At 40.9% G+C, this 13641-nt stretch overlaps 1 protein-coding gene across 2 annotated transcripts in view; it reads left to right on the forward strand.

Annotated features, from left to right (window-relative positions):
* The window catches only part of LOC123702855 (ABC transporter G family member 23), an 84617-nt gene extending 71326 nt beyond the window's left edge, over positions 1–13291 (forward strand). For both annotated transcript variants that reach the window (XM_045650677.1, XM_045650678.1), the window contains 8 exons: positions 1524–1699; positions 2041–2100; positions 2350–2505; positions 3257–3491; positions 4535–4659; positions 5228–5352; positions 11807–12051; positions 12620–13291. In XM_045650677.1, the coding sequence (XP_045506633.1) occupies positions 1524–1699; positions 2041–2100; positions 2350–2505; positions 3257–3491; positions 4535–4659; positions 5228–5352; positions 11807–12051; positions 12620–12942 (1445 nt within the window). In that variant the 3' untranslated portion in view covers positions 12943–13291. The remainder of the gene's footprint in view (positions 1–1523; positions 1700–2040; positions 2101–2349; positions 2506–3256; positions 3492–4534; positions 4660–5227; positions 5353–11806; positions 12052–12619) is intronic.
* Positions 13292–13641: the final 350 nt, after the last annotated feature.

Genomic DNA, 13641 nt, shown 5'->3' on the forward strand with positions numbered 1-13641 from the left:
GTTTGAAACTAATATTGTCCTCAAATACAAACTGTTCTATCTAAGGCACAAAATAAATTACCTATGTCCAATTAATTTTCATAATTTTATGTGTTTATTATTAAGTAGATATGTTTATTTTAATAAAAATCTATTAACCACTAAGTAGTCAATACTTATTCAAACAAATATATTTGTAAAGAGATTTAAATATATCGTCAATGTAAAATCCAAAACCATCTCATAGCCTTGTAACGAACACGCGATCTAAGAAACATTAGTCATTGTGTTGATAAATCACCTTCCTGTTATAAGGGACATGCATTTCAATGTACTATAGACCTTTCATTGTTGAAACTATACTTAATATTATGAAGCTGAAGAGTTTGTTTGTTTGAACGCGATAATCTCGGGAACCACGGGTTCGATTTGAAAAATTATTTCACTCTTAGATACTCAAACTAAAACCTTTATTTATTCAATTAGCCTTCTTCTAGAAGCACTTTTGAATCGTCATAGCATATTTTTAACATTTAGGGCGGCCGTACACGGACCGCTTCAAGCAGTTGAGACCGACCGCTTGAAGCCGCGACCGCGCGGTGAACTATAGGCATTCATTCACCGCCGTACACGTGACGGATCGAGCCGTCGCGACCGCTTCAAGCCGTCAACTGCATGACGAAATTCCACCGTGCCGTTGACGGCTCGCGAGCGGTCGTGAGGCATACACTGACTGCTCGAGCCGTTGACTGCGCTAGAGCCGTCGACGGCTCCCTTCCCCCCTGAAAATCAATGACTTGACTAGTCAAAAAAATCAACCGCTCGAGCGGTTGGTAGCAACGGCTCGAGCGGTCAACAACCGACGGCTCGAGCAGTTGACGCCGACTGCTTGAGCCGTCCGTGTACGTCGCTCAGCCGTTAACTGCTCGAGCGGTCCGTGTACGGCCGCCCTTAGGCACAGCCTTAGCTACTAGTTATTATCACAGTTATTATTCTGTGGCACAGCTAAAGTAATAATTCAATAAAAATAAACAATAGATTATTAAAAGTGTAACTGGTTTTTATATGACATCCGTAAACTTGAATTCATAGAATCGAAATTAATTGCAAGATATTTATGGATAGTTCTAATGATCGTTAAATTAATCTATTGTTGTTTTCCTTATCATAAAAATCGACGAAGCCTAAAAATACAAGGAAAATCGGTTATAGTTCCTTACAACAAATGTTAAGACTTACGAGTAATCTGCTTTCCTAAATGTTAAAATATGTTATGACGATTCAAAAGTGCTTCTAGAAGAAGTCTAATTGAATAAACAAATGTAAGATTTTGAGTTTGAGTTTAAGTACTTACCTACTTCAAAAAAAAGGTTATGTAGTCGGGACAGTAAATATGTTTGCTCTTTCTGTATTATAACGATTCTAAAGAGCTTCCAAGAGCAATTGTTATTACGTACCTAGGTACTAATTCATACTACGTTTTTCTTTATTATTACATTTGAACTTATATTACAGTACACTCATCAAGTATAATATCTTTCCAGGTCAAGGCAACCAAGTGGTAGAATTAAACGTATCCGGCGGAGCCCTAGGGCTCAACAAAATGTCGAAACGTGAAGAGGCGCCCTACGCGAATGAAGATGGGCAAGTGATTGGTCTGAATTTCCATCAGAGCAAGGAGGTGCTTATTGTGGATAATGGAGTTGGTTCTAATGGCGATGTGAGTTAGCGTAATTTTAATAAATTGTGTAATATTTTTAACACTTTGTATTCAATTAAAAATGAAGTTGCAGAAATTCTTGCGATTGATTATTTTTGGCATACTATCTATAGATACTTAATATTGAAATCAAATTTTTAAAGTTAATACTAATTAAATTTTTCAATTGACTGTTGTAAGTCAGTAGGTTATTGGTTTTTGTTATCATTTTTTTATTCAATTATTTTTATGGACCCTAAAAGGCTCGGGCACTAAAATTATAATTTTTATACTTTTTCATATGTAACCTTTCTTTTATGATACAATTAATCGAAATAAAATGTATGTGTATAAACTTACAGCTCCCGGGTAAAATGTCGGAAGTTGCTTCAGAGTGCACTGATTGCAGCGGTCGATTTAATGTAAGTATATTATTTACTTTTAATTTTACAAATATTAGGCTAGTTATTAGTCACTGTTGCATATTGCGTAAGTATATTGTGAAAATATTTCATAACTAAAAATTGAGTTATAAAGAAATTGAATACTGTAGAAAAAACTAAATATACACAAAAGGTTGTCTGGCAGGCAAAGGGGCAGTATCCGCCCGATAATTTATTTATTATCTATAATATTAAGAAAATTAAAAATATTTATATTTTCTTTTCCAGTTCACATCCCGCGGCAAAATAAAAGCTCTAATCCAAAAGAATTTCCTTCGAATGTGGAGAAACATCGGCGTCATGTTGTTTATCTTCGCTTTACCCGTGATGCAAGTTATATTGTTCTGTCTGGCGATTGGAAGAGATCCTAGTGGGCTGAAATTGGTGAGATTTTGTTTATTAATAGCTGTGCCTTGGGGTTTTACCCGCATTGCTCCGTTCTGGTCTTATTGTGATAATATATATAATATAGCCTTCCTCGATAAATGGGCTATCTGACACCGAAAGAATTTCGGAAATCGGATCAGTAGTTCCTGAGATTAGCGCGTTCAAACGAACTCTTCAGCTTTATAATATTAGTATAGATTTAGGATATGAATAACTGAATTAAGTGCTTTTGCCTAATTGTATTTTTTTATGCAGAGATTTCAATTTTCATTTATCCATTCGTTACGGATGTTTTGACATTTTATTTGCAATATTTTATACATATATTGGTCTGTTAGTATTCAATTTCTATGTGATAATTTTGCACCGCGCATTTTTGGAAAACTAATTTCGTTACGGATTTTGAGCATTATATACATTACTAGCTCCTCCACGCGGTTTCACCCCCGTGGCTCCTCTCCTGTTGATCGTAGCGTGATATTATATACCTAGCTATCGAACACCGACAGAATTTTTCAAATCGGACCAGTAGTTCCCGAGATTAGCGCGTTTAAACAAACAAACATACAAACTCTTCAGCTTTATAATATTAGTATAGATTTATGTTTGTCCTTCAAACCGAAGTGAACTTGATTTTTTATATCATGTAGTTATACATATTGTGTTGTTTCCTGCAAAAGTATTTATTCCGCATCAGTTTAAATTTAACAAAGATTTTAAGCAACCTAAAAATATTATTAATTTCCAGGCGATAGTAAACCACGACGTAAACGTGTTCGACGGCTATTGTCCATACAATTCTTCTTGTTCCATGAAGAACCTTTCCTGCAGATATTTGGACAATTTAAAAAATGGCTCCATTATAAAGAATTATTACGCACAGTTGGAAGACGCGAAACAAGCCGTGAGACAGGGGGAAGCGTGGGGAGTTATTTATTTTAACGAGAATTATACGGATTCGCTTGTTGCTAGATTGGCTTTGGGTAAGTTTATTGATTACTATGATAGGTCTTCATCACAATGGGCAGCGTTGGCCCAACAAATTATCGTCGATGTTTGCCGACATTACGGCGATTTTGACTAAACATCTACAATGACGGCCGATCACAGACATTTAGGCCTTCTACACCATCGTGATTGCGTTCTCTCGCAGACTCGCCCAACACTGCCCATTGTGAAGAGGGCCCATTAGATACAAAAGCTATAGGACCTTTTGGAATTGAGCAGGATAATATGAATTTAACAAATAGTGTAATTGTAATTGAGATAATATTACTACGTATGGAGGAGACACCACGAACAAAATCTGTGCGCCATTTTTTTGCTCTAAGTTTTAAAAATTATTATCTAGTTAGGTACTTACCGATGAAAGTAATTCCTTTGCACTTTTCCGTATTATTTGTGCAATATCGTAACACACACGAAGGCATATTTGATGCGTTTCACTTTAAAACAAATAAAAATGAGCGTGCAGTTACGCCATATGGCGTATGTTGAGCGGAACATAAGTTATGTAGGCGGTGTCGTCTCCATATGTATATCTCAATGGTCTAAAGTGAAGAAAGCAACTTTAGACGCGTAGCGTAACTCCAAGAAATCGTATTCTAACAGCATTTGAACCAGATCAAATTAGTCAAAACAAATTGAGATTCAAATTGAATTTAAAATAGGTTTTTTAATGAAAGATTTCATTTTTGCCAAATTGACTTGAAGCAACGTTTCTCCTTGACTTGTTTTCGTTCAATCAAATCTCAAAAGAGCGAATACCTAAATTAACTTTCTATTAAATAACAATATAATATAATATTTTTTTCTATTATTAAACAATACTAACATATATATATAAATCTCGTGTCACAATGTTTGTCCTCAATGGACTCCTAAATCACTTAACCTATTATAATAAAATTCGCACACCATGTGCAGTTCGTTCCAACTTGAGAGATAGGATAGTTTAAACACGTAGGTACCACGGGCGAAGCCGGGGCGGACCACTAGTACTAACATAAAATATTTTGAATTGCAGGTGACACAGCAGACAACGAGACTATAATGTCTTCAGAAATCGAAGTATGGCTCGACATGTCCAACCAACAGATTGGTCTCATGCTCAGTAGAGATATACAGTTTTCTTACAGGGATTTCGCTAAGGTAAGTTATTTTTAGAAACTATTGAAGTTGAATAAATCTATATATATAAAAATGAAACCCGTTTCGCATTGTCACGGCAAAACGTGTGAACGGCTGAACCGATTTCGATAATTATTTTTCCTTGAAGTACCTACGAGGATGGCTCTTATGTACCTAGAGAAAACGTAAATATGTACCACGGGCGAAGCCGGTGCGGACTGCTAGTAATTACTATTTTTTTTAAGTGAAATATCTTTGAAAAAAATTTTTTTTGGTGCGTTGAGTGTAAAATTTCTAGGTCGCGTCACGGCAATACCGTCATGTCATGAAGGCGACGATTTTAGTATCTTTGAATCTTGCCAAAGAAGTTTCACTTCTGACACGTGTGCACGCACCCTCTATTTTTAACGTAATTGGGTGCCAAAAGACCACTATGTCTTAAATTCGACCAGGAAACTACTTATCTTTACCACTATTACAAAATTTTATAAAATGGATACTAATATCTTTACCATTATTACAAAATTTAATAAAATGGAGACTAATACCTTTAACATTATACAAAATTTAATAAAATAACATTTTCCAGGGTTTACTATCAACATGTAACTACAACCCGAAAGTGGGAGACATTCCCATAGACTTCAAGGACCCGATCTATGGAGACAACAATCCGTCCTTCACTGATTTCGTCGCGCCTGGTGTTATTCTTACGTAAGTTATGTTGTTTTTGGAAATTATTATAATATATAAAGCTACACTACCACTCACTCACTGACATCGGGTTTCTCGGAAACTACGTGGAAAGTGGGGGGGATTTCGATGTGATCGTGTAGAGGTGCGCCGAGTGACCAGAGGAAAAATATAGCGATCTCGATCATCTTCGAAAACCAAGTGGACCCCTGGAGGTGCGCAAAAACGGTGCCACCTGGAGGGGGGGTGTCTGAACAAAAAATGCTCGGAACTGGTGGCGATTACCAGGGGTGGTGGAAAAATGGGGATTTTCGCGAAAACAAGATGGCCGCCGTACTTTGCCAAAATCGCCGTTTATGAATCCTTACGTCTCAAATTTGGCACACGTGCTCTGTTCGAGCCGGCGAATCGATCGGTGCCCCGTTCGAGTGGCTCCGGGCCCCAGTTTCCAACTTCCATACAACGTAAAATCCAACGGCCCGCGGAAACGGTGCGAGTTGGGTGGGGGGTGTCGGAACTAAAAATGATCACCACCCTGGGACGCTACCAGGGAGCCGTAGTGGGATGCTCGATTTTGGAATTTTTCCATTTTTGGCGCAAACATAAAAACGTAAATTTAGCCGAGGTGGTGCAATAGAGAAATAAACCAATGACGCATTCATACTCACCCAGCTCCCAGGATATCCAGAAAAATCCGAAATCTTAAACTTTCCCACATCTCGCGAAGACGGTCAACGGCCCGCGCAAACGGTAGCAGCTGCATCTGGGGTGCTCGAACTAAACTTGGAGTAGACCTCGAGCAATTACCACAGATAGTGAAAAAAATTCAAAATGGCGGAAAAAATGGCCGCCGCCATACAAATTCTAAAACGGCCATCGCTGGTCCAATCGCGCTGAAACTTGGCACAGGGGCTTTAATCAAGCCTCACATTGAGGTGGCATACTCATAATCGAGTTTCCATCGCTGGTTTCCGAGTTTCATACAACGCAAAATTCGACGGCTCTCTGAAACGGCGCGAGATAGCCGGGGGGTGTAGAACTAAAAAATGATCAGGAAGATGGGGTGCTACCAGGGCAATCGAGAAATTTCAAATTGGACGTAATTTTTTTTCAAAAAATGGCCAATTTTTCAAAGCAAGATGGTGGCGCCGGTTCCGTCACGATCGGTCTGAAAATTGACTTCTGTGCTCTGATTGGTCAGATTTACAAAACTGCATACTCAGAATTTCTCTCAGACCCCCGGTTTCCATTTTCCATACATCACGAAATTCAACGGCTCTCTGAACTGGTGGCACTTAGGTTGGGGTCACCAAGGTAAAAAATGTTTAAAAACTTGGTCCGCTTCCAGGCACATAAATTTTTTTACTAAAAAGCGAAATTTTTTTTTTCGAAAATTTTGTATGGAAATTTCCATACTACTAAGGGTAATTGAAATAGCATCGGCAAAAGACGGCACCGCGGGCTGCTTGCTGCCCGCGCACCGCGCAACTTCGAGGGTTGACAGCCTCCCGGAGTAGAAAATTTTTATTAACTTTTGAACTACCGCACGAGCCAAGCGAGCGAAGCGAGCGAGTCACGGCAGCGGCCAGCGTAAATATTCAAATAGGTAGCGAGGAGCGAAGCGACGAGCGTGATAGGTTAACTTTTGAACTACTTACCGCACGAGCCAAGCGAGCGAAGCGAGCGAGTCGCGTCAACGGCCGGCCTAAATATTCAAATAGGTAGCGAGGAGCGAAGCGACGAGCGTGTTAGGTTAACTCTTGAACAGTTTATTATGAAAAGTCACTGCCCGCTATCGATAAAACGTTTAAAAAATTTAACCAATATTTGAATTTATAAGCAGTTTAGGTAGCGAGGAGCGAAGCGACGAGCGTGTAAGGTTAACTTTTGAACTACCACACGAGGCATGCGAGCGAAGCGAGCGAGTCACGACAGCGGCCGGCCTAAATATTCAAATAGGTAGCGAGGAGCGAAGCGACGAGCGTGTTAGGTTAACTTTTGAACTACCTATCGCACGAGCCAAGCGAGCGAAGCGAGCGAGTCGCGGCAGCGGCCGGCCTAAATATTCAAATAGGTAGCGAGGAGCGAAGCGACGAGCGTGTTAGGTTAACTCTTGAACAGTTTATTATGAAAAGTCACTGTCCGCTATCGATAAGACGTTTAAAAAATTTAACAACATTTGAATAAGTAATTTATAAGCAGTTTCGACTGACTGTAGAATCGCTGTTAGCAGATGTTACAAATGGAAAGGAAATTCGAATGCATTTTCAAATGACTGAAGATTTCTGCCCTGGGATGAGCCGCGAGCTGCTTGCAGCTCGCGCACCACGTACCCTCGAAGGTGAACCGCCCCCCGGAATAGAAAATATTTGAATTTGAAATTTATAAGCACTTCCGATTGCTGTGGAATCCCTGTTAGCAGATAAAAGCAAATTGACGGGGAATTTTAACGCATTTTCAAATGACTGAAGATTTCTGCCCTGGGATGCTTGCACGCGCACTACGCTCCCTCGAAGGTGGACAGCCTCCCAGAGTGGAAAATACTTGAATGGGGAATTTATAAGCATTACCGACTGACTTTAGAATCGCTGTTAGCAGATGTAACAAATGGACAGAAAATTTTCGAATATATTTTCAAATGACTGCCCTATTGCTTCAACCCTGGGGCAAAAGGAGCTCGCGGGCTGCTTGCAGCCCGCGCACAACGCACCAGCTAGTTATAATATATAAAGCTACACTACCACTCACTGACTGACTCACTGACATCGGGTTTCTCGGAAACTACGTGGAAAGTTGGGGGGATTTCGACGTGGACGTGTAGAGGTGCTCCCAGTGACCACCGGAAAAATATAGCGAACTCCAACACCCTGGACAAGAGGGTGGACCCCTGGAGGTGCGCAAAAACGGTGATACCTGGAGGGGGGGTGTCTGAACAAAAAATGCTCGGAACTGGTGGCGATTACCAGGGGAGGTGGAAAAATGGGGATTTTCGCGAAAACAAGATGGCCGCCGTACTTTGCCAAAATCGCCGTTTATGAATCCTTACGTCTCAAATTTGGCACACGTGCTCTATTCGAGCCGGCGAATCGATCGGTGCCCCGTTCGAGTGGCTCCGGGCCCCAGTTTCCAACTTTCATACAACGTAAAATCCAACGGCCCGCGGAAACGGTGCGAGTTGGGTGGGGGGTCCCGGAACTAAAAATGATCACCACCCTGGGACGCTACCAGGGAGCCATAGTGGGTCGCTCGATTTTGGAATTTTTCCATTTTTGGCGCAAACATAAAAACGTAAATTTAGACGAGGTGGCGCGTCGCGGAAATACACTCACACCATGTTCGTACTCGCCCAGCTCTCAGGATATCCAGAAAAATCCGAAATCTTAAACTTTCCCACATCTCGCGAAGACGGTCAACGGCCCGCGCAAACGGTAGCAGCTGCATCTGGGGTGCTCGAACTAAACTTGTAGTAGACCTCGAGCAATTACCACAGAGTGCGAAAAAAATTCAAAATGGCGGAAAAAATGGCCGCCGCCATACAAATTCTAAAATGGCCGTCGCTGGTCCGATCGCGCTTAAACTTGGCACAGGGGCTTTAATCGAGCCGCACATTGAGATGGCATACTCATAATCGAGTTTCCATCGCTGGTTTCCGAGTTTCTTACAACGCGAAATTCGACGGCTCTCCAAAACGGCACTAGATAGCCGGGGGGTGTAGAACTAAAAATTGATCAGGAAGATGGGGCGCTCCCAGGGCAATCGAGAAATTTCAAATTGGACGCAATTTTTTTTTCAAAAATGGCCAATTTTTCAAAGCAAGTTGGTGGCGCCGGTTACTTTACGATCAGTCTGAAAATTGACTTCTGTGCTCTAATCGGCCATATTTACAAAACTGCATACTCAGAATTTCTCTCCGACCCTCGGTTTCCATTTTCCATACATCACGAAATTCAACGGCTCTCTGAACTGGTGGCACTTAGGTTGGGGTCACCAAGGTAAAAAATGTTTAAAAACTTGGTCCGCTTCCAGGCACATAAAAATTTTTGCTAAAAAGCGAAATTTTTTTTTTCGAAAATTTTGTATGGAAATTTCCATAGTAGGAAGGGTAATTGAATAGCATCGGCATAAGACGGAACCGCGGGCTGCTTGCTGCCCGCGCACCGCGCAACTTCGAGGGTTGACAGCCTCCCGGAGTAGAAAATATTTATTAAATTTTGAACTACCGCACGAGCCAAGCGAGCGAAGCGAGCGAGTCACGGCAGCGGCCAGCGTAAATATTCAAATAGGTAGCGAGGAGCGAAGCGACGAGCGTGTTAGGTTAACTTTTGAACTACTTACCGCACGAGCCAAGCGAGCGAAGCGAGCGAGTCGCGTCAACGGCCGGCCTAAATATTCAAATAGGTAGCGAGGAGCGAAGCGACGAGCGTGTTAGGTTAACTTATGAACTACCTACCGCACGAGCCAAGCGAGCGAAGCGAGCGAGTTGCGGCAGCGGCCGGCCTAAATATTCAAATAGGTAGCGAGGAGCGAAGCGACGAGCGTGTTAGGTTAACTCTTGAACAGTTTATTATGAAAAGTCACTGCCCGCTATCGATAAGACGTTTCAAAAATTTTACCAATATTTGAATAAGTAATTTATAAGCAGTTTAGGTAGCGAGGAGCGAAGCGACGAGCGTGTAAGGTTAACTTTTGAACTACCACACGAGCCATGCGAGCGAAGCGAGCGAGTCACGGCAGCGGCCGGCCTAAATATTCAAATAGGTAGCGAGGAGCGAAGCGACGAGCGTGTTAGGTTAACTTTTGAACTACCTATCGCACGAGCCAAGCGAGCGAAGCGAGCGAGTCGCGGCAGCGGCCGGCCTAAATATTCAAATAGGTAGCGAGGAGCGAAGCGACGAGCGTGTTAGGTTAACTCTTGAACAGTTTATTATGAAAAGTCACTGCCCGCTATCGATAAGACGTTTCAAAAATTTAACAACATTTGAATAAGTAATTTATAAGCAGTTTCGACTGACTGTAGAATCGCTGTTAGCAGATGTTACAAATGGAAAGGAAATTTGAATGCATTTTCAAATGACTGAAGATTTCTGCCCTGGGATGAGCCGCGAGCTGCTTGCAGCTCGCGCACCACGCAACCTCGAAGGTGGACAGCCCCCCGGAATAGAAAATATTTGAATGGGGAATTTATAAGCATTTCCGACTGACTGTAGAATCGCTGTTAGGAGATGTAATAATTTTAAAATGCATTAGAATGCAAATGAAATTAGAATGCATTTTCAAATGACTGAAGATTTCCACCCTGGGATGCTTCGCGGGCTGCTTGCAGCCCGCGCACTACGCTCCCTCGAAGGTGGACAGCCTCCCGGAGTGTAAAATACTTGAATGGGGAATTTATAAGCATTAACGACTGACTGTAGAATCGCTGTTAGCAGATAAAAGCAAATTGACGGGGAATTTTAATGCATTTTCATATGACTGAAGATTTCTGCCCTGGGATGCTTCGCGGGCTGCTTGCAGCCCGCGCACTACGCTCCCTCGAAGGTGGACAGCCTCCTGGAGTGGAAAATACTTGAATGGGGAATGTATAAGCATTACCGACTGACTGTAGAATCGCTGTTAGGAGATGTAACAAATGGATAGGAAATTTGAATGCATTTTCAAATGACTGAAGCTTTCTGCCCTGGGATGAGCCGCGAGCTGCTTGCAGCTCGCGCACCATGCACCCTCGAAGGTGAACCGCCCCCCGGAATAGAAAATATTTGAATTTGAAATTTATAAGCACTTCCGATTGACTGTGGAATCGCTGTTTGCAGATAATAGCAAATTGACGGGGAATTTTAATGCATTTTCAAATGACTGAAGATTTCTGTCCTGGGATGCTTCCGAAGGTGGACAGCCTCCCGGAGTGGAAAATACTTGAATGGGGAATTTATAAGCATTACCGACTGACTGTGGGATCGCTGTTAGCAGAAAATTACAAATGGACTGGGAATTCTAACACATTTTCTAATGACTGCCCTATTGCTTCAACCCAGGGGCAAAAGGGGCTCGCGGGCTGCTTGCAGCCCGCGCACAACGCACCAGCTAGTTATTATATAAATACGTATTTAATATACATATTATCAAGGAGTTTGATATGTAAACACAGTATGTAAAGTTTAATTTTTATGTTACCTTTAAGTAACTATAGCATAGTCATGAGTAAATAAATATTTTTTACTATTATATTACCATACCATAATGTTTTCATCCAGATTTTCGCCTTTTTTTATAAACAGAATAATATTATCTATTTTTTTTCTTTAGATAATTTTTTTTATGATAGTTTTGTCCGTTTTATAATGTTGATAAGTATAGGTAATCTAGTCTTTTATTCGTGCAAACACACACATCGATAGCTATTTTCACAAAATATCCAATTATTAGATAAATTAACTTATACATATTTTGTTTAATAATAATATTATTTTGTTTCCAGGATCGTATTCTTCTTAGCGGTAGCGTTAACCTCATCAGCGCTTATAGTAGAACGAACAGAAGGTTTATTAGACCGTTCCTGGGTCGCCGGAGTATCCCCCGGAGAGATATTATTCTCTCACGTGGTCACTCAGTTCGTGGTCATGTGTGGTCAGACTGCGTTGGTGTTGATCTTCATGATATTGGTCTTTGGGGTCAAGAGTAACGGAAATATTGCGTATGTCGTCGCTTTGACGCTGTTGCAAGGTGAGTTATATTAGTTTTGATAAATTTTATGGTCAGGTATGTCGTGGTCACTCAGTTCGTGGTCACACAGTTCGTGGTCATGTGTAGTCAAACTGCACTAGTGTTATAAATTTATAAAAAATAGAAAAAATTCGATCACGAGGCGGGATTCGAACCCGCATCTTTTCGCGCTAATCCGGGGCGGATGCTTGACGGGTGGCTGAGTTGGTCAAGCGTCCGCGGAAAAGTCAGAATAAAAGTAATTTATTATCTTTATTGTCTGGATAGTATTATCTGTGGTATTATGTTAAATCATATTGATCGAGAATAATTTATACATTCATGCAATACAACATGCCATTTGTAAAGTAATAACATCATTATATGCTATTTTTTGTTATAAATTAGTGTGGGTCATATTTTTGGTTAATACTTTAGGTTACCGAATTTTTAATAACTGTATATAATCTGTGCACACATTTTTTTATGCGCTTCTAAGCGCCAAACTGTACATTTGCTTTTATGTTATTTTTTGTGTGCATTGCTTTACGTTACTTTTTTAGTTTACTTATAATGTGTATCTTTCCAGGTCTATGCGGCATGTGCTTCGGCTTCGTAATATCCGCGGCGTGCGAGCTGGAACGCAATGCGATCCAGCTCGCACTGGGCTCGTTTTACCCGACTTTATTATTATCCGGCGTCATTTGGCCGATAGAGGGCATGCCCTGGGCCCTGCGCGGTATTGCCCTGTGCTTACCGCTTACTTTAGCAACTTCAGCGTTAAGGTCCGTGCTAACACGTGGCTGGCCGTTGTCTGATCCGGCTGTGTATATGGGATTTGTTGCTACGTTGTCTTGGATCGCGCTCTTCCTTGTTGTTACGATCACTATTTTGAAATTCAAGAGAGGGTAGGGAAGTTACCCCCCACTGCTCGTGACGTCATCACATGTATTTATTGCAATAGCCCTCCGCTTATAACTTGTTGAAAATAGCTTCCCGCTCGTGACGTCATCGTCGTATTTATTGCAATAGCCATCTGGCAACAAATAGTTATCTAACTATTTGTTGAAAATGTTATAAAATTCTGTAATAAGTGTGGATAGGTTACATTCGATCTTCGACGCACACTAACGCACATATGAATATAATGAGAAGTTCGTATACAGGGTTACTTGTAAAACACCAGCAACCTCGAAGGACAAGATAGCTAACATAATAAGTAACAACATTTGTTCTACGACTTTTGATAATTTGTTAGATTTTATTTTCATACAAAAATAAATATTCATTTAATTTTCTATTTGAATATTATAAACTCTACGCGCATTCCAAAAATTACGTAAACAAGAAGCGAACGGGAGGGGAAAGGGGGCGTCGCGTCGTCCTTTCAATAATGAATAGAACATAGACTTACAAATGTTAGGAGAGTACAATAAAAGCTTAAAAAATCATTTAAAAATAATTTATTGCGTTATGCCAAAAGTCGTAGATCAAATGTGGTTACTTATTATGTTAGCTATCTTGTCCTGCGAGGTTGCCGGTGTTTTACAAATAACCCTGTATACTATTCAATAAAGAAGAAGAGAATTCGTGTATAGAAAGCACTATTCA

Source organism: Colias croceus, chromosome 24, assembly GCF_905220415.1.
Source record: "Colias croceus chromosome 24, ilColCroc2.1".
NCBI classification, from domain to species: domain Eukaryota; kingdom Metazoa; phylum Arthropoda; class Insecta; order Lepidoptera; family Pieridae; genus Colias; species Colias croceus.